The 18706-nt window shown below is 43.1% G+C and overlaps 1 protein-coding gene across 1 annotated transcript in view; it reads right to left on the bottom strand.

Moving 5' to 3' along the window:
* LOC116835628 (uncharacterized protein C3orf20-like) overlaps positions 1–18706 on the bottom strand; it is a 54983-nt gene that overhangs the window by 1538 nt on the left and 34739 nt on the right. The window contains exon 10 of the mRNA XM_075067092.1: positions 16417–16559. Within this exon, the coding sequence (XP_074923193.1) occupies positions 16417–16559 (143 nt within the window). The remainder of the gene's footprint in view (positions 1–16416; positions 16560–18706) is intronic.

Here is an 18706-nt window from a genome sequence, read left to right on the forward strand (position 1 = left end):
TCTCTTTCCTCCATATCTCAGTATTTAAAGACTGGCCCCTGACCTTCTCAGCTGGGGGCAAGAGGACTGCAAACAGTCTTACATTTCTGAACAGAAAGTGACCAATACTTTCCTTCACTTTTTCCTGTTAAGAACAGGCTGGTTACTAAATAAATAAAGGGCGGGGGGGAGTGGAAATCAGTGCCTAAAATCCCTCATTAGAAGTGCATCTACCAGAGAATGAAGTGTTGCGGCTGGGCAGTGACATTAAGGGTTGCTCTTAATGTCTGATCCTAAAAAAATAATGGATTTCTCTGTGTCATTCCCCAATTTTATATGCCTTGGGATGAAAGCCAGTAATCAGGATTGTCCCCATGGTCTCTCATCTAAACTAGCAAATGATAAAATCTAAACTACCTCATAGACGTCTAGTTTTGTGCTGCTCCATGTGTCATCTTATGCAAATTAATGGTCTAATTTGCATATTTAGAGAGGTAAATTTCCCTGCAGCTGTGAGCTCCAGCTCTGAATAAATTGTATGAATTTAGTTCTCATTGTGTAGTCGGAGTGTAGTTTTTCACCTAGCTATGTTGCTCTAACCCCATAGTGTAGACGTAGACCACAGCAATGGAAAGAGTTTTTCTGGACCTCCCAAAGCACCAGTAGGTAAGTCACTGGAAGCATTCTTCCATCAACCAAGCTGCATCTACACCAGGGGTAAAGTCAGCATAGCTATTCTGTCCAGTGTATGGATTTTTTACACCCCTGAGCACTGTAGTTATGTCAATCTAAGTTTTAAGTGTAGACTGGGCCTCCCATCTATAGGGCAGCAGCAGGGCAAGCTTCCCACACACAGTGTCCTGAAAGGCCCTTAAAGTTCTTGGCTTCTCTACTGAGTCTGCAGTTAGACATGTGACATCTGGTGGAAGGAAGTTACATGTGCTACAATCAAAAAATGATAATGTGATGCCAGGGCCTGAAACAATACAAGTACCGTAGGTAGTAGAAGGACATTTTCACTTTAGCTCACTCATTAATGGAGCATCTTATAATTAAAATTTTGAACTACTGAAAAAAATTAATCTGGTTTATGCAGTATGGACATGAAACAGCATATTATGTGATATCCTAGTATTAGTTGGTCAAATATTTGTGTAGACAGACATTGAATGTTAGCACTGTGAGAATGCTTCTTGTCTCAGTTTAGCTGAACAGTTCTGTCCCTTTAGGACCTTAGCAGATGATGTATATTATTTTCCATGTAACTTGTTTTGAGTGGATTTATTGCTGGTTAAATTATTCCATTTTAGACCTGGAAACCAGGATCCTCTCTTTATCCACAGAGGGGATACAGCAGTATGAATCCTCATATTGCCCTATCAGTTTGCCTCAGTAGTTGGCCTGGAGAAGGGACTACTCCTTGGATTGAGAGGCAATTTCAGTCTATGTGGCCGTTCAGTCTTTGGCCTCTTCTTCACCACTCATTTCTTACAGCCCACTGAACAGCAAGCATGTGGAAATGACGGGGCTATTACTGAGGGGATGGTAAAAGCTTCCATAGTCCATTTCCACTCTAATAAGGCCTCCAGCTTAATGACAAAGAATCTGTGTCCAATTTTATTTCTTCTTTACATCATCTTGTGCAGTAAGCTCTCCACTGACCAAGTATTCTAGAAAATGTAAATCTAGACTGTGTAATTCAGGAATGATAATGCGGCTAGGAGAAGTCTGTTAGTTTAAGGGAGCATTTTTGTTTCTTTAATCATGTTTCTTTTTCTGGCTACAGTTTTTCTCGCTCTCACCCGGGTGTTGGTATACTCCTTTAGCAGTTTTATTTCTGAAGAATCTTGAAGAACTTTTTTATATAAATTGGGTCTTCCCTGTGTAAGTATAGAGATGGAGGGAGCCCGGGCTGTATAAATCCAATCCCGTCTTCCCCGTCTACTTTAGACAGTAAGCGAACAGTTTTGACTCTGACCTGGTCTCCATCCTGTATTTCTGTAAGTGCCCCCATCTGTCACCTTCTTATTGCATGAAAAGTTTTAGCCTGGCTCTGTAACTAAAGTCTGCACACAGCCTCCATTTCATATTCTCTGCCCTGGTTTCTGGTTTCATTACAGCCCATGTAATGAAGTAGACCTTGCAGAATCAAACCCAGCAGCTGTACAGTGCACACTGTTCCTTTTGTTGTCAGTTTTATTGTGACTACACATTGAAGCTTGGCTGTAGAAAGACTGGATGCCTGGGGGTACGGTGGCCACTTGTGTCATGTTCTGGTGCCTGCCATTTGCAATTTAAAGACATCCTAAGTTCTTAGTCTCCATTGTTCCTTTAACATCTAAGTTTAAGTTTTTATTGACGTAGTTGGACTCTGACCTCATGGAGCAATGTTCCTGTGGTGCCTGATGGTGGATTTTAAGCTGGTTCTGTTGGTTTTTAAGGCCCTGTCTGTATGTGAAACTTCATCCCCTGCCTGGCTAGTATTTGGCCTCTGTGCATATCTGCTGCCTCGGTTTTCCCTCTCAACAGTCATCCAGGACTTTTAGGTTATTCCAGTGACTCACCCCTCTGACTAAGTCACAATAGTTCACTTCTTCCAAAGTTGAAGTCCAAAAGGAAACAAAATCATTCTTCTGCTCCTCCAGACTCTCGCCAGGCACAAGTCTTCTGAGTGTCTGTCTTCTCCTTCAACAGTTTTTAGCTTTTCTCTTTGGTTCAGTGGCCAACCTTCCTGGGCTTCAAACACTCCCTTGTTCTCCTTTGTTGACAAGGGTGTATGCACCACTCCATGGAGTGGCAGCATAGGAGCACAGGGCCGCCCAGAGGATTCATGGGGCCTGGGGTCTTTGGTGGCGGGGGGCCCCCGCTTTGGCGGTAATTTGGTGGCGGAGGGTCCTTCTCCTCTGGGACCCGCCGCCAAAGTGCCCCGAAGACCCACGGCGGGGGCCACCCACCGCCAAATTACCGGTGAAGACCCAGCACTTGGGCGGCAGGTCTCGCTTCAGTGGTAATTTGACACCCCGCCGCTGAACACCCGAAATGGAAGAAGCTCCAGGGGCCTGGGCCCTGTGAGAGTTTTCTGTGGCCCCCGGAGTGAGTGAAGGAGCCCACTCCAGGGCCCCGAAAAACTCTCATGGGGGCCCCTGCGGGGCACGGGGCCTGGGGCAAATTGCCCCACTTGTCCCCCCCCCGGGTAGCCCTGTAGGAGCACCCATGTCCACCCTCTTCTACCAGTCTCCAGCCTTGAGATCCCAAACAAGTGAACTCTGCCCTGTAAACCAAACTGCCCTGACTTTTTTTTTCCCAGGGCCTCTTCCTGTATGGCCCTTTCCTGGCTGGTCTTCTGCTCTCTCATGGAGCACTCCCTTCCTTGGAGTGTCCCTGTTGACTGACCACAGGCTGCCCATGTCTCCCAGCAGGTCTCTTAGTCACGTGTGCTCCTCTTATTAATTTCCACATCTTGGGGAGGTGAGCTAAGCCTGTCATAGATAAGGCTGAACTGTAACCCTGATAAAAGAACCATTCCATCATCTAACAGGCTCTGACAACACCCACTCTCTCGCCATTCTGCTGTTGAGTTGGGGTTTGTGGTTTACTTTTAGGAGCTTTAGGGATTGGAACTTGCTTTGTCGGGTCATCCCCCTTAGTTTCTCATCCTTTTAAAAGAGCATCTAGGAAATGTGTTTCCAGAGGAGTTCTTTGTGTGTGTTTGTGTGTTTTGTTTGTTTGTTTTTACTATGTCTGCCCTGAATAGGACCCTCCCTCTTTTTATTAGGCTGCGTTGTTGGGTCTTATGTTTTTTATACTGATGGTTTGATGTTTTTTATACCTTTAAATTGCCATGTAGCACTTCAAGTGCCTTGGCTGTGGAGTGTGTTCTTTCTCATATTGCACCTTACGGTTACTTATGAAGGAGAAAAACAAATCAATGATTGCACAAGAAAAACTAAGTAAGGGAAGGAAAACGGAGACCCACTTGAGCAGATCGCTACGCAGGCTGTATGAATGTATCTGAAATGCATCTTGATATTACAAATGTAATCAGAAAAGCCTTTTAATCTTGGTTACCCTTATCAAGCCTTTGCATGAGGGCAGCTGGGTTTGCTCCTCTGCATTTCCTGCCCATGATTCCTGGCCCTGCTGTTGGCTCCTGTGTTTCCCTAAAAGGGTTCTTAAATCCGTAGCCACAGTATAGATTGCCAAGGGGAAGCTGGGGAAAGAAAAGGATCCTGAAAGCCTTGATTTTATTTATTTTTATTTTATTTTATTAACAAACTAAATGACAGCCCAAGTGTAAGAGGTACATGTTGACAAAAGAACAAACTACAGTGAGAAACTGCCAATGAGGCTGACTGTGCAGGGAGTATGGAGTGGATCTATTTGTGAAATGAACCTGTGCTGTGAAATTCCCAGGCATTCACAGGATTCCCACTTCCTTTACTGTGAGGTGGAGACAGGAAACAATTTAGACACTATAGAATTCCTTTTCAATCTCTGTATTGAGCAGTTTGGCTGCAGCAGCCCTGAGCTCATCTTCAAGACCCCTACCCTGTCCACACTTAAGTTCCAGTTAAAGATAGTTTCTGCTGTGGTGCTGACAATGAATCAAGTTGACCTGTATATAAACTGTCAGTTATTCCTCTTCCTCTAAACTCCATCTAGAGTTTATCTTTTCCTTAGGCTGGAAGTTCTCAATGGAAGCACTTCTTCTGCAGTGTTTGAAACGCACCTACAACATGAGGGGTACTACCATAAATTGATCATTCATAACAGTGGGTCGGCTCCACTGGGAGCCCTAATGTAGATAGCCTGCCAGCCACTGACACTGTTTTAAGAACTGTTTTGATTAGATTGGCTCTGAGCAGGTTTATATGACAGAGTGCTTAGAACAGATCTACAGCCTTCTACTTTAGAGCTCCCAGCACTGCTGATACTGGGGAGCTGAACAGCTGTTAGCAATAGTGGGAAACAGGAAAAATTCCGTTGTGTAGCAGGGGCCAGTGAGTTGAGTAACCTTCAACCACCTTGCATTGGTGAGTTTTTCATACCAGGTTCTCTGTGATGGGGTCTGTTACCTGTGGCCCTTTCTCAGTTGCTCTTGTGTGTCTTCTCCTTTTCTCTCATTTTATTTATCCCCATTCCTTCTCCCATAGCTGTGAAGTAGGCCATGACATCTTTGTCACATTTTCCTGTATTTTTTAATTCACTATTTGTTAAGTTAAGCTGCCTTGATATTCTTCTTTGGGTGAGTTCCCTCCATTTTGGAATTTTTCTTTTGTGAAACTGAACATTGTCCACTTTGAAAGTCTTTCTGGTTACCCTTATATATTTTCTTATTTCTCTCTTTAGCATCTGTAACACAACCACTTCCCCTGCTGTCACCACCACCACCTTTCCCACTCTATTCATGAGGGCTGCCTGTACTTCGCCCTTTGATTAGCTGTGATTGGATGACTAGGGGAATGGAAAAGTGGACATGCTTTTTTAGCACTGCAGTTTTGTTCTATTTATATGGAAGTTTGCTTATAATTTGACTTTCCCCTGAAGATGAATTTCCTGCTAGATATCTTGACAGTAGGTAGTTTCTGCAGTATATAGTGCTGGCTCATTGATACAAGCTCTTTAGTAATGAACAGTGGTTACTCCTGGTCATATACCTAATGACTGAAGTAAGAGTAGTTTTCTACATAATGTGCGCACTCTGTTGCACCTTCCCTTGCTCTGACAAGGCCCTGTATATGACCATGCGGTAGTGCCCTCACTTTTCCTTTTGTCAAGTTGCTGCAAAAATCCCTTTGTGTCACATAAATAGCAGACATGAGGGCTTGGTAGAGAGGAGACAAGGTATCAGCTGAGGAGGCCGGCAGCGGGGGGAGGCTTTTGGAGCAAGAGCTTGGCTCAGGAGTACTGCAGATGCCTTCCCCAGCTGTGAGGATCGTAAGGGTCCCAGGAAATGGAGCTCCCTCTGTAAACCCTGAGAGCTCCCAAAGGGGTGGAGTGGGGGAGGAGACAGGACATTGAGGGAGGGGAGCTATGCCACTGAGGGTGTGGCTTCTACATATTGTTCCTAGACTATGGATTTGTCTTCACTGCAGACTTAACTCAGGCTCAGTTGTGGGGTTTTCCCTTAACATGCTCCATGTTGACACATCCACATGTGTCACTCTATCAGTGCTTCACGATGAGGTAGCCACCACTCCTTGAGCTATAGTGCAGACCCCAAAGTAGCTGTTAATGTGTACTGCTCCCCCGAGGTAGCTGCAGTGAAGATATATAGCCTTGGGAAGTCGCAACAATCAAGACATGGTGGTCTCCGATCCCTTCCCATAAATCCATTGACCAGAGGTGCCATCAGTCTGCCTCTGCTCATCTCCCTCCTCCACTCTGCTCAGCTTCCTGCTTGCAGTTTCTCCAGCTTCACTCTTCTCCAGTGCTTGATACAGCAGAATAATGCCCCCTAACAAGGCTGTATCTCAGCGTGCAGCCACATGACCATACGAACATATGTGAATCTTGGTGCAGCTTTGGGCCGGATCTTGGGATATGTGCCCAGATAGTTGTAATCCTTGTCACGACCAGATACAGCAATAGAGTCGATGAGGGGCATGGCAGCACAGTTTGGGGTCATGCTATTGCAATTAGGCTACCACAATAGCCTAACTGACTCTGTGATTGCTTACCCCCATGCTTAGCATGCAGTGAAGGCAGATGCTGTGCTCCGATGGTTGTAGGAGCTCCACAGGGCAACCCCCTTCTTCTAGGAACTTTCCTTTGCCTGGGTTTCAGATTTACAGCTGCCAGCCCCCTCCTGGGGCCTTTTCCCACCCAGGTATGACTCATCAGAAATATCCCACTACTTATTCCTGGCTGCTGTCACGTGTCCCCAGGAAAGATGGGAAGCATAGAGCTGGTTTATGGCAGCAGGCTAGGGGAGGGGAAATTGCATGGTCTCTTTAGGGAAAGGAGGCTTGTAGGAGGGATTCTCTGCTGTGTTGGGCCTTGGTGTATACTTTAGCTTTAATGTGTTGCACAGTACAAAAGGTCTTGCTTGTTCTACTGATTAAAACACTATAAGAGCTAGGTATTATCATCGTCACTTGCCATTTCCAGTACTTTTGATCTTGAATATGGAACAGATCAAATTGCTGCTGTTAGGGTGAGGGATCGGTTTCCCCAAAAGAAAACCTTTACATTTTTCTTTTCTTCTCAGAAAGTTTTGAGCTGTCTCTGTGTATTCTTCATAACATACCATATGCAACTATTCCTTGGGAAGTGATACCACCACTTTGGACAGTCAAGATTTTCTATGTAAGAACTGAATATGTTTCCTATACTGCCAAGAATGTGTGTATATATATAAAGACGTAAGATTGTAACTTTTGAGCAAGTCACTTTCTTTAACCATTTGAAATGTTCTGTTTCTGAAGTTCTCTATTACTATATTAGACACTTGTCTTATACTGTGTACTTCTTTATATCAGCTGTATACTATATTCTTCCTTTCTCTCATTAAAACCTGTTCTTCCTCATCCGTCTTCTGTGCTGCTTTCATTACTAATATCTCCAACGTGATCCTGGACTGGCCCAGAGTTTAAATGCCAGTTTTTCATACATATGAGCCCTATATGTAACAAGGATCACGTTTGCAGTCTGTAATGTTGTCATAGTTAAGATACTGTACTAGGGCTGTATAATATTACTTTAGTACAACTAATCCAATTATTACAAAAATGATTAAAGGTCTAAAAAACATTACCTATGATGGAAGATTGAAAAAATTGGGTTTGTTTAGTCTGGAAAAGAAGACTGAGAGGGGACGTAACAGTTTTCAAGTATGAAAAGGTTGCTACAAGGAGGAGGGAGAAGAATTGTTTTTCTTAACCTCTGAGGATAGGACAAGAAGCAATGGGCTTAAATTATAGCAAGGGAGGTTTAGGTTGGACATTAGGAAAAACTTCCTAACTGTAAGGGTGGTTAAGCACTGGAATAAATTGTCTAGGGAGGTTGTGAAATCTCCATCATTTTTTAAGAGCAGGTTGGACAAATGCCTGTCAGGAATGTCCTGCCACAAGTGCAGGGGATTGGACTAGATGACTTCTCAAGGTCCCTTCCAGTTCTGTGACTCTATGATTCTATTTAAGTGTTGACAAAGTACTTACTGTACACACATTGTACAAGATACAGAAGAAAATCCCTCTCTGGAGGAGCTACAGTCTAAGTAGATGGACGATGTACAATAAAATGTACTCGGAGATGAAACCCAGAAGAAGGTTCTGTCTTAGAGCAATTTTGTCTTTAGTCTCAAGGGTAGGCAGCAGCATTTTTACTGATGTGCATTAGTACTTCTAGGCTTTAGGGGAGAAGCAAGTTGTGGAGTGGGATTTGGAAAAGAAAAGGTGGACACGTTGTGGGATAAGAAGGGAGTTCCAGGCATAGGTGACTGCGGAAGAAGGCATGAGCATGAGAGAGAGACACTAAAGGAGTGATGAGGTGGAGGTAAATGATCAAAAATGAGAGCAGAGATTGAGATGGGGGGAGAGTTATGCTAACTCTTGAGAAGGAGGACAGAGAACTCCATATGGAAGATGAGAGGAAGCCAATAAAAGGATTGGTCTGAGCAGCAGGCAAGACAGAGATTCTCTGTAGTGTGAATCCACACTTCCATTAAACTTGGAAATGTTGGGTTTTTTCTGGCTTTTGCCTGACTCAAAGGCGGAAAAGAAGTTATTTTCTTCTTCCTCTCTCCCTACATCACAATCTGACTGTTAGAACATGCTACAGACATATTTAGTGAACCCACCTCAATCTTCTCCCTCTGAGCTCTGAAGCAGAGATTTCCACAGCAGTTGTCTCTGAGGGCTCTTTTCGTTAGGAATTTTTGCCAATTTTCCCTTTCCCTCCAGCTTGCTCTGCCTGGCAGGGAAAATGTCCTCAGGGGGTAACACACTGAGGTAGGCTAGGAATCCCTCAGCAATAGATTTCCCAGCAGTTGTAAGTGTAAAGCCATCCTCCTCACCCAAGGTTTCCTGTTCCTGTGTTTGGCATCAAACTTAGAGGAGATTCTTCAGAAGACCCATCCAGACAGGGAAGCTCTGCCATATGAGGCCAATCTTCCCTTGGGAGGAAGGAAGGAATGGCTCGAGATTTCTTCCAGTCCAAGAATTTCTTGGCCAGTACCACTGCTGACAGATGGGTCTTGAGATGTTCAGTCAAGACCTCCTCATATACTTTAAACATCCTCCTCTTCTACTTCTTTTTTCTTATGCGTTCTCTGCCCCAAGCCCATGTGAAAAGACCGGGGTTCCTGCACTTTGTAGCAAATCTTCTTTGTCTCAGAGCAATAATCCTGGCCCCTTCGAGAGAGGTTCTGGTTTCCACACCAGATCCTCTGCAAAGATAAAAAGATCTGGAGCTCTCATTCCATTTCTGTCCACCTTCAACCACTCTGTGTTTCAGGATAGTGGCTTTAGCTCTGCTGAGCCAAAAACTATCCCCTCTTCTCTCTTCCCCCCGAAGATTTCTTAGCCTCCATAAATTTCAATGGGACTTTTAGCTTCATGTTCCAATACCTCCTGCCACCAAAGCTTCTGACATTTTGTGATTGTGAACTTCCATCATTGGTTCCAGCCAGTGCTCTTCAGCTTAACATCTGTTCCACTGGTGTTCATGATGTTGATGGTCATCCTGTCTAAGATAAGAGGGCACCCAGATCTACCACAGCCTGAATGATCTACTGCTGAAGTTGCAATCCCGTGAGATAAGAGCTTGCCATGCTTCCTAAAACCATCCAGTTCCTGGAACCTTATGGATTCATAGCGAGCCATCAGAAAAGCTCCTTCATTCCAGTTTGGGTATGCTTACATGTAGGGTGGGTCTATTCAAGTGAGCCTGGACCTTGTGGGATTAACCAAGAAGAAAATTCAAACAAATTGAAGCCTTCATCAAGTAGTTTTTCAGCACCCTCCAGGCATCAGCACATCAACCACCAGGGCCTTCAGTTGATTGAATGATTCCCCAGGGAGTACTCCACCTCCACCCCTTCACAATTTTCTGATCAGGCACTGCATCTACCAAACTCAGGATATGAGCTGATCTATAGTGGTGGCACCAACCCTGTCATCTTTCCAATGGCAAACCCTAGGCTAAAGATTCTGCACCATCACCAACACCAGCTTGGATGGATGGGGAGCTCAGATGAGACCTCACATGGCACAGAGCAAATGGTCATCCTGGGAATGCCAGCTTGGCATTAGCCTCTTTGGAGTTGTAGGCAGTGAGACATTGAAGTGTCGCCCTCCTCCCAAGGGTCCCAGCAGGAATTGTAGCCATTCACATGGAAAACAGAACCATCATGACTTCTCTCACCCACCACAACAGAGCAAAATGCTGGAGAGAGACACCAGAACACCTGGGTATATTCCTTGGAGTTATACACATTGGTGGTAACACCAGCAGTCAGGCTGAGTAGCTCAACTATCATGAGTTGGACATGGTTAAACAAGCAAGTTTCCAACCAGATTGCACCAAGATGTTTATTTTCACAAGCAAACCTGTTTGCAACCCGATGATTAGTAATAATAGGAAGATAACAAAATTATGCCCCTGGCATTAGTATCTACAGGCTTGGAGAGTGGACACTATCATTCTTCTTGCCGGGTCTCTGGGATTATTCCTTTGCTCTCAGATGCAAGGTGCCCAGAAACATGAGTCAGGATCACATTTCAGTAATTTTGGTCACCCCTTATTGACCCAAGCTTCCTTAGTTTTCCCAAACTGATACACAAGTCAGGGTTCAAGTTGTGGATACTGCCAATGTTTTGGGATCTCGACCCACCCAGATTTGCAGCATCTGAGACTTCTACCATGGAACCTTAAGGCTCATGTGTCCCTGAACATGGTTATTCTCAAAAGTTAGATGACTTCCTTTTCAAATCCAGAAAGCTTTCTCCCTGCTGAGCTTACAAGGGCATGAAGAGATAGGCAAACATCCTGCTATTGTCCACAAAGGACATGTTAGACTTCCCAATAGATGACTTTCATAAGGGTCTGAGCTCTAGTTTCTTGGAAGTGAAAGTCTCAGCCCTGAGAGACATACATCCCATCCATTCCATGTCTAGCCTACTGCTTCATCCACTATCTCCTGCTTTCTGAAAGCAACAGCACTTCAGAGATCCCTGATCTGATGAGGAGAGGAACTTCAGTCTAGTACTACAAGCTCTTGCTAAATCACCTTCTTGATCTACTGAGGGAAGTGTCTTCCTAGTTTCGCATTCTAAAATTTGCCTTCTTTTTGGCCATCAGCTCAGAAAATTTAGAGAACTTGGGGCCTTTTTCATCATCCAGCTTTATTTTTCTTTTTCAGATAAAATAGTTCTGAGGCAAGTCCCCAATATTGGCTATGGCTACACTAGAGAGCTTACAGCAGCACAGCTGCACCAATGCAGCTGTGCAACTGTAAGTTGTCTAGTGTAGCTGCTCTAAGCTACCGAGAGACTGCTCCCCAGTCAACTTAATTAATCCACCCCCAACTAGCAGTGGGAGACACTCTCCTGCTGACCATAGCACTGTCCACACCGGCGCTTAGGTCTGTGTAACTTATGTCGCTCAGGGGAGTGGCTTATCCACACTCCCTGAGTGACATAACTAGTAGTGTAGACATAGCCTTCGTTTCCAAGAGAAGTTTGGCCTTCCACATAAACCAGTCAGTTCCTTGCCCTGCTTTGATCCTAAATCTTCCCACACCCTAGAAAAACAATTAAACATTTTAGGCTTGGTCAAGGTGGTAATGTTCTACTGTGTAGAAAGCTAGATGTATTGGTGTTATATGGGGGATATAGGAAGGAGTGCAAAACATCAAAACTTCTGTATCTGGGTAGATTAAGTCAACTGTCTTATTGAGATCCTCCTGAAGACAAAGGATCCATAGGTACAGCTACTTTATGGACAGGGAAACACAGCCCTGTATAAAGTGGTTTACTGAGCAGCTACAAAACTGACTTGCTTTTTTTATGCCTTCTTCAATCATCCTTTGGTGCTCCCTCTTTAGGACCTCCTTTTTTTTTTTATTAAAGAAATGTGTCCACAGTCAGCTTGATATTATGTTACCATGGTGGACGTTTTCCCTCTCTGGATTGTTGGACGTTCTTTACCGTTTGCTGCTTCCCAACAGCTACCAGTCCAAGGGAGCAGTAGAGTCCCATACAGAGAAGGATAAAATTAGTTTATTTACATATGATTTTGCCTCCTTTGAATTGGAATCATACACCAGGTTTATGATGTTTGGCAACTTGTGAATGTTTTGCCATATGGAGATAGTAAACATCCTATTCAGATTTTCTGGTGTGGGAGAGAGGCTGTTGCAAATCTGGTTTTATTTCACGCTTTGTGAGGAGAGAGGAAGCACATTCAGCCTGATTTTTTTCAAGAGCTAATCTTTGTAGTTTCTAGCTTTTTTTCATTTTTCTTAGCTATGGCAACCTAACCTGGGAAGCAACCATTTACCAGGCATGCTAGCAGAGGATGCTAACAGGCAGACCGACCTAGCAGGAAGAAAAGGAACCTTTTGCCTCCCGTAAGATAAATACATTTTTAATTTTTAGCCACAGTGTTCTGAATAGACTGGAGTGGGGAGCAAGGTGAAAAGCCGAGAGGAAACGGATGCAGTAGCTGAGGCAGATGATGTGCAAAGCATAGAGGGGCATTTTAGTGATGGAAACAGACACGAGAAAGTACTAGATTCTTGACATGGCGGAGAGAGAACCAGTTTGGATTGGGCACTTCCTGGAAGTTCAGGGAGACAGGAACTGAAAAAATTATATGGGGGTCATGAGCCTGGATCACGGTGATGATGCAACAGGAATGGAGGGGGGTGCAAGAGGAGACCTTACTGGGGAGGGGTAGTGGGTAGAGAAGAGAGCTCAGACACTCCATGTAACTGTTGGATAACCTACAAAGAGTCAAACTGTTGGCTCTGGTAGGTGTATTAATTACATAAATACACGCACACAGCCCTCCGGCTGCTCTAAACCTAGTGACGCACACAGAGCTCTTTTTCCACAGCTTTATCATCGTTTCAGAGATAACGCTGATTTGTGTGGCAAAGATGCTGATTAGTTAAGTTCAAATAAAGAAAACAGCATTAGCACGAGCAGGCAGTTCTGGAAAAGGCGCCCCTTCTGTACTCTCACACCACTACCATTCCATCCCCTGCACTTTTCTCCAGCTCTTTGAGTAAAATCTCTTGTTAATTTAACATTCAATACATTCTCTCTTTGGGAAATGGAGGTATTGGGGAGGGGCACTTATCTATCTTGGGCATGGAATTGTGATCTCATAGGTCATTTCTATCTCTTAACAATTTCTGTCCCTTCTCTTCCTTGCTAATTAGTTATGTACAATAGGTCCATTTTGGGTGTGCAACCCAAGTTTCAGATATTAATCCAAAGAGTATCTGAAATATCTTGACCTCTTGCATCTGTGTATTAAAAGCTTAAAAGAACAATTCCCTACATTGTTTGTTTTTAGTAGCTTCTGCTTCTTTTTGGGATGGAAACACTAAAACAACAGCCTCTGACCTGGTATTTTGCTTCCATTCCTGCCTGGCACTTAGAAACAACTGACCCATGCAAAAACTGGGGGCAGAGGGGAGAGGTTGTGAGGAGAAATGCAGAGTTCCAAAAAGTTCAGCTTGAGTTTGGGTGGAGAATGTCTGCAATTTGTCTGGATCAATTTGCTCATTCCTAATACTAACCCCCCACTGGTGTCACAGATTGTTTGTCTGATCTTCCCTACTGTAGAAACTCAGTGTGGACATCATCCTCTCCACTTCACACCACGGAGGGGATTAACATAGTCAAAAGGCCCAAAGGTATTGGGAGGGAGATGAAAGAGAGTTAACATGGCATATGCACTCTTTTCCTGCACCATTGGGAATCCACAGGTTATGGAGGTGGGGTGGCTAAGAGGGGAACAGCTGGGCATCATCCCTTGGCAAACCCACATAGTATCCTGTGCAACTTTCCCCTCCCACAGGTTCTTCCAGGAGTTGGATTAATTCCGATCATGGACAGTCAAGCCCCTAGTAAGCTGTCTCTGTGTTAGCATTTTTCTAAAAATGCCTCACCCTTGCACTACTGTAAGTGGCAGCAGCACTGGGAGCTCAAATATAGATCAGCCATCGCTACTCTGACAAATATGTCAACTGATCATGCTCAGAGCTGGTCTAGATGACATCACAGCAGCAGCCTGTCTATGCTAGCACTACTTTTCCCAGACTGAGATTTTCAAAAGTACTCAGCCTTGCAAAAGCACAGTCAGTAATGGAGCACTTAATCAAGAACATCTTTTGCAATTCAAATACCATTATAAGTAGAGAGACAAAGCTGAGGATACACAATGCTTTGGTAGTGAATCATCCTGATTTATGAGACTGAAACATGGCCCCTCACTGTCGAGATAGAAAAGAAGTTGGACAAGAGAAGAAGTTGGACACCATTCAGATAAAGCATCTCTGTGTGATTGAAAACATCAAATGGTTTCCATTCAGGTTGAATTAAGAGATCAGTGTTCTAACTAAACAGGTCCCATTCTCTCAAATGGTCGCCCAGCTCTCTCCAAGATGGTATGGTCATTTGCTCCAAATGCCTACCAACTTCCCTGTGAGAATCATCACTTCGGCCATATGAAAGCAGGATGGAAAAATCCACACACAAACCCCCGACCTAAAACATGATGGGTGGATGGCATCAACAGACACCTGTCTCTTACAGGCATTCTATCTTGCCATGCACCAGTTTGGGTTCAGGACAGGACAGCATGGACGCACATAATATGTTCGGTGACTTCTACCCTGCCCAGATAGCAAGAGAACTAACTAAGGCTACGTCTACACTAGCACTTCCGTCGCTATAACTTACGTTGCTCAGGGGTGTGAAAAAAACACACCCTGAATGACGTAAGTTACACTGACAGAAGTGCCAGTGTGAACAGCGCTGTGTCAGCAGGAGAGCATCTTCCACTGACACAGCTACTGCTGCTTGTTGGAGTTGATTTAATTATGTCAGTGGGAGAGCTCTCTCCCGCCGGCATAGAGCAGCTGCATAAGAGATCTGACAGCAGCACAGCTCTGTAGTATAGGCATGGGCCAGCCTAAATCGCTGTTTGCCTAACTCTGCTCCTATTGAAGTCAGTGAGAGTTCACCATTGACTTCAATGGGAGCAGAGTCAGGCCCTGAGTGCTTTTGAAAACATACGATTAATTATCTGCCATATCTTATCCCTAACCTCTCTCTTCCTCCAGTATGTGTGCTGGCTGTTCACATGTGAAGTGACAAGTTTACGTCAGTGAAAATATGACCCTAACCAGACTGGTGGTTATTTTCTACCATTTTGCAGTTCAATTCAATGAGATTTTATTGGCATGACAAGCTAAATGTGTGTAAAAACAAAAAAAAAAAAAGACAGGTTCCTCTGGAATCTGTCAGAGGGAGCTAAAATTTTCCCAGCAAAGGTCTGTACGCTGTATCTAGGGCAATATCTCAGGTCCTTTTGCCATTACTGCCAAATGGTTAATTCTAGGGTGCTGTTTCCAAGCTGTTAACACAAGAATGAACTAGACAATGACCACACAATATAAGATATAGGGGTTAGCCGACGTTGGAGTCTATTGGCATTTGTATTTGTATCTTGCACATTGGGGTTCTGATTGGACTCTAGCCTTTTGGGCACAATTGCTATAATAAGAATGAGAGGTTTCCGAGGGGCTGCATATTAATGCATATTGCAAAAAAAAAAAAATGGCCATTGGTTTTGCTTCTGTTCCTACCTCGCTCTCTGCCTTTTTCAGGGGGAGCTTTGGTAGTTTCTGTAGAATCACTGGCAGTCTTTCTGACTTTATCTCATCATAGTGCTCCCCAGGCTGTGCGCTCAGTGCGCTGCTGGGAAAAATTTAACCCTGGGCTGCTATTCTCTGATCTGTGCTTCTAAAACATATTTGTGGTTAACTGTAAATGACAAAAAAGTAAGTTGCCAAGAAACTTTCTAGATTTAAAGTAATTTGTCTTATATTTTGTCTTTTAATTTCCATGCATGGTTCCAAAAAGGCCAACCTGGCACACCTTAAAAAGGCCAAGTTCAGCTCAGGTTGGCTACAAAGAGGAATGGCAGAACTGGCCTGAACCTGCACCTAGCTCCCGGATACAAGGCAATAGCAGAACTTGCTAAAAATGATTCTGCAGCCTGCATGAGGTGGGACGTAAACAATCCTATCTGTAGTACTATGACTACGGCCAATACGTCGATGTGTCATAAATAGCAGCCCTTTGATATTGAAAATACTGCCTATGTTGTTTTGGATTGCAACAGATTAAATGTAAAAACCTGGACAGAGGAAGCAAAGCTCCCAGAAGGAGGTGATTAGATACAGAAAAAGCAAAATACCTGAATCTGAAATCATTGGGTAGACAGTAGCCCATACGGTAATCACTCCTGGTCTTTGCTATTTGTTTTTGAAGGTCTTTAGCTGACTTGCTATATCCATTGAAAATATAATTGGCGAAGAGCAGCTTTCCTTGAATGTACATCTGCCAAGGAACACAGAAAAAGTCCAGAATATTAAAATAGGAACAGCCACCTGTTGTTTTAAATGAGCAAATTAGGTTGAAGAACTGACAGGAATGAGTCTGAAATAGCCTAGCTATTTACATGAATTGCTGCCTTGAGCTTTGGCCTTTCATTATTTTATTAAAAAGTGTCATACATCTGAAGTGTCTCAAAGCACTTCATTCCTCTCCATACAGGACAACATTCTGTATGGTGCTTCATGAACTAACAAACAACACAGCTACCTGCCCTGAGGACGTTACAATCTAGATTAGGTAAGGCATGATATGGGATAAGGAAAGTAGTATGAATGGGAGGGAAACTGGCAGAATATTCTGTAATGAGGGTACTTGAGTTTTGCATTGTACCCATTGTCTAGTTCAGTGTTTTAATAAATGTTTTTAGAGCGGACAGGAATGGGAAATTGTGGTACCTCTTCCCCAACCTTTTACAAACATTAATGAAACCTCACACTACACTCATCAGATAAGTATTATACCCCATTTTAAAGATGGGTAGACTGGGATTCAGAGAGGTAAGTGACTTGACCAAGGTCACACAATTAGCGCTTTAGACTTGCAGGCTTTAGATGGCACTGTTTCTGTTTGACAGACACACTTCAGATCTAAAGCCAGATCCAGGCATAAACGAAGTCTTTTGTAATCATATCTCCTTGACAACTAATACAGGAGAATAAAGGTAATTAGAGCTGTTCAAAAAGAAAAAATATAGTATTATTTTGCAAAAATATTCAAAATGTTGTACTTGTTTTCCGTTACAAAATATTCTGAGATGAAGCATTTTTAATATTTTTGCAACTTTTGATAATGTTTTCAATGAAATGTTAAAAAGTGTTATCAAAATGATTATCAATAATTTGCATTTACCAAAAGCTGTGTTTTTCAGCATTTATTGAAAATCCTGGTTTTTGGTAAATGAAAAATACTGATAACATTTTCATTAATGTTTTCAATTAAAAGACAGGCACCAATTTTCTTTAAAAAGTTAAATTACATACATATAAAATGTAATGTATATTTGTTTCCAAGTTTTATATATAGATAAAAAATTTCACACATATATTTGTTTGCAAATATGTAGACCACAATTTACAAACCAATATTTTTGTAAAAAGGCTATTTTTCTTTGAAAAATCTTGGTTAGAGATTTTTTGATTGGGTCTGATAATAATTCTTTGCCTTTAACATCTTTCATCCAAGTATCTCAAAGTGCTTTACATAGGAAGGGAAGTATTATCCCAGTTTTGCCAATGGGAAATTATGGCACAGAGTAATTAACTGACTTGCTCAAAGTATGAGAGCAAATCAGGGCTAAAGAGGAGAATAACTGCCTCAGTTTCTCAGTACTGAGAGTCCTACAGGTTGGCAAGCACCAAATGTTGGTAAGATCTTAATGATGGTGCTTAGTATTTCAGTCCATGTGTGAGACACTGCCTTGAAAATCAAATTTGCATCACCAAAACCATGTTGTGTGGCACCATCTGTACTAGATCCTGGTTGACAGAACTATTTTACTATTTGCTGCTAACTGCCTACTCTACATTCCCCATGTAACAAAAACTCCATGTATAATAGTTTGCTGTATGAATAGGAGTTTGCCCCTGTGTACTATATGCAAGGGAAGCAGCAGGAATTGGTTTTAATATTTTAACAATAGCAAAAATGAAATAAAGTGTAACTTTTTGGTGCTGTAGGATAGACAGGGACAGAGTTTTGTGTTTATTTTATTTGTGCGACAATCTGTTTGGAAAGTGGGGAAGGAAGGCAATACATGCAGGATATGTAACATTGTCCAGAATTGACAGCCTCTAATAGAAGAGTCTAATGTGTGCTATAATGCCGAAGCCGGACTGGAGTTAACTGGATGTAGCAACAGCTTCCCCTTCCACTCAGATGTTCCTTTATTTTGTGGGTTTAGGTCTCAACTTTTATGTTGGCTACATTTGTGTTCAGTCACAATATTTGTCTGTTGGTAAAAGTGACCTTATATACTGGGCATAATGAACCAAATGAAAAACTAGTAAAACCTCGTGAAATCAATGGAATCATAATAGTGCTGAATGCAGCCCAACCTCTGCAAGACTGGATCCGCATGCTGTGGACAAGGC

This window comes from Chelonoidis abingdonii, chromosome 1, assembly GCF_003597395.2.
Source record: "Chelonoidis abingdonii isolate Lonesome George chromosome 1, CheloAbing_2.0, whole genome shotgun sequence".
NCBI lineage: Eukaryota > Metazoa > Chordata > Testudines > Testudinidae > Chelonoidis > Chelonoidis abingdonii.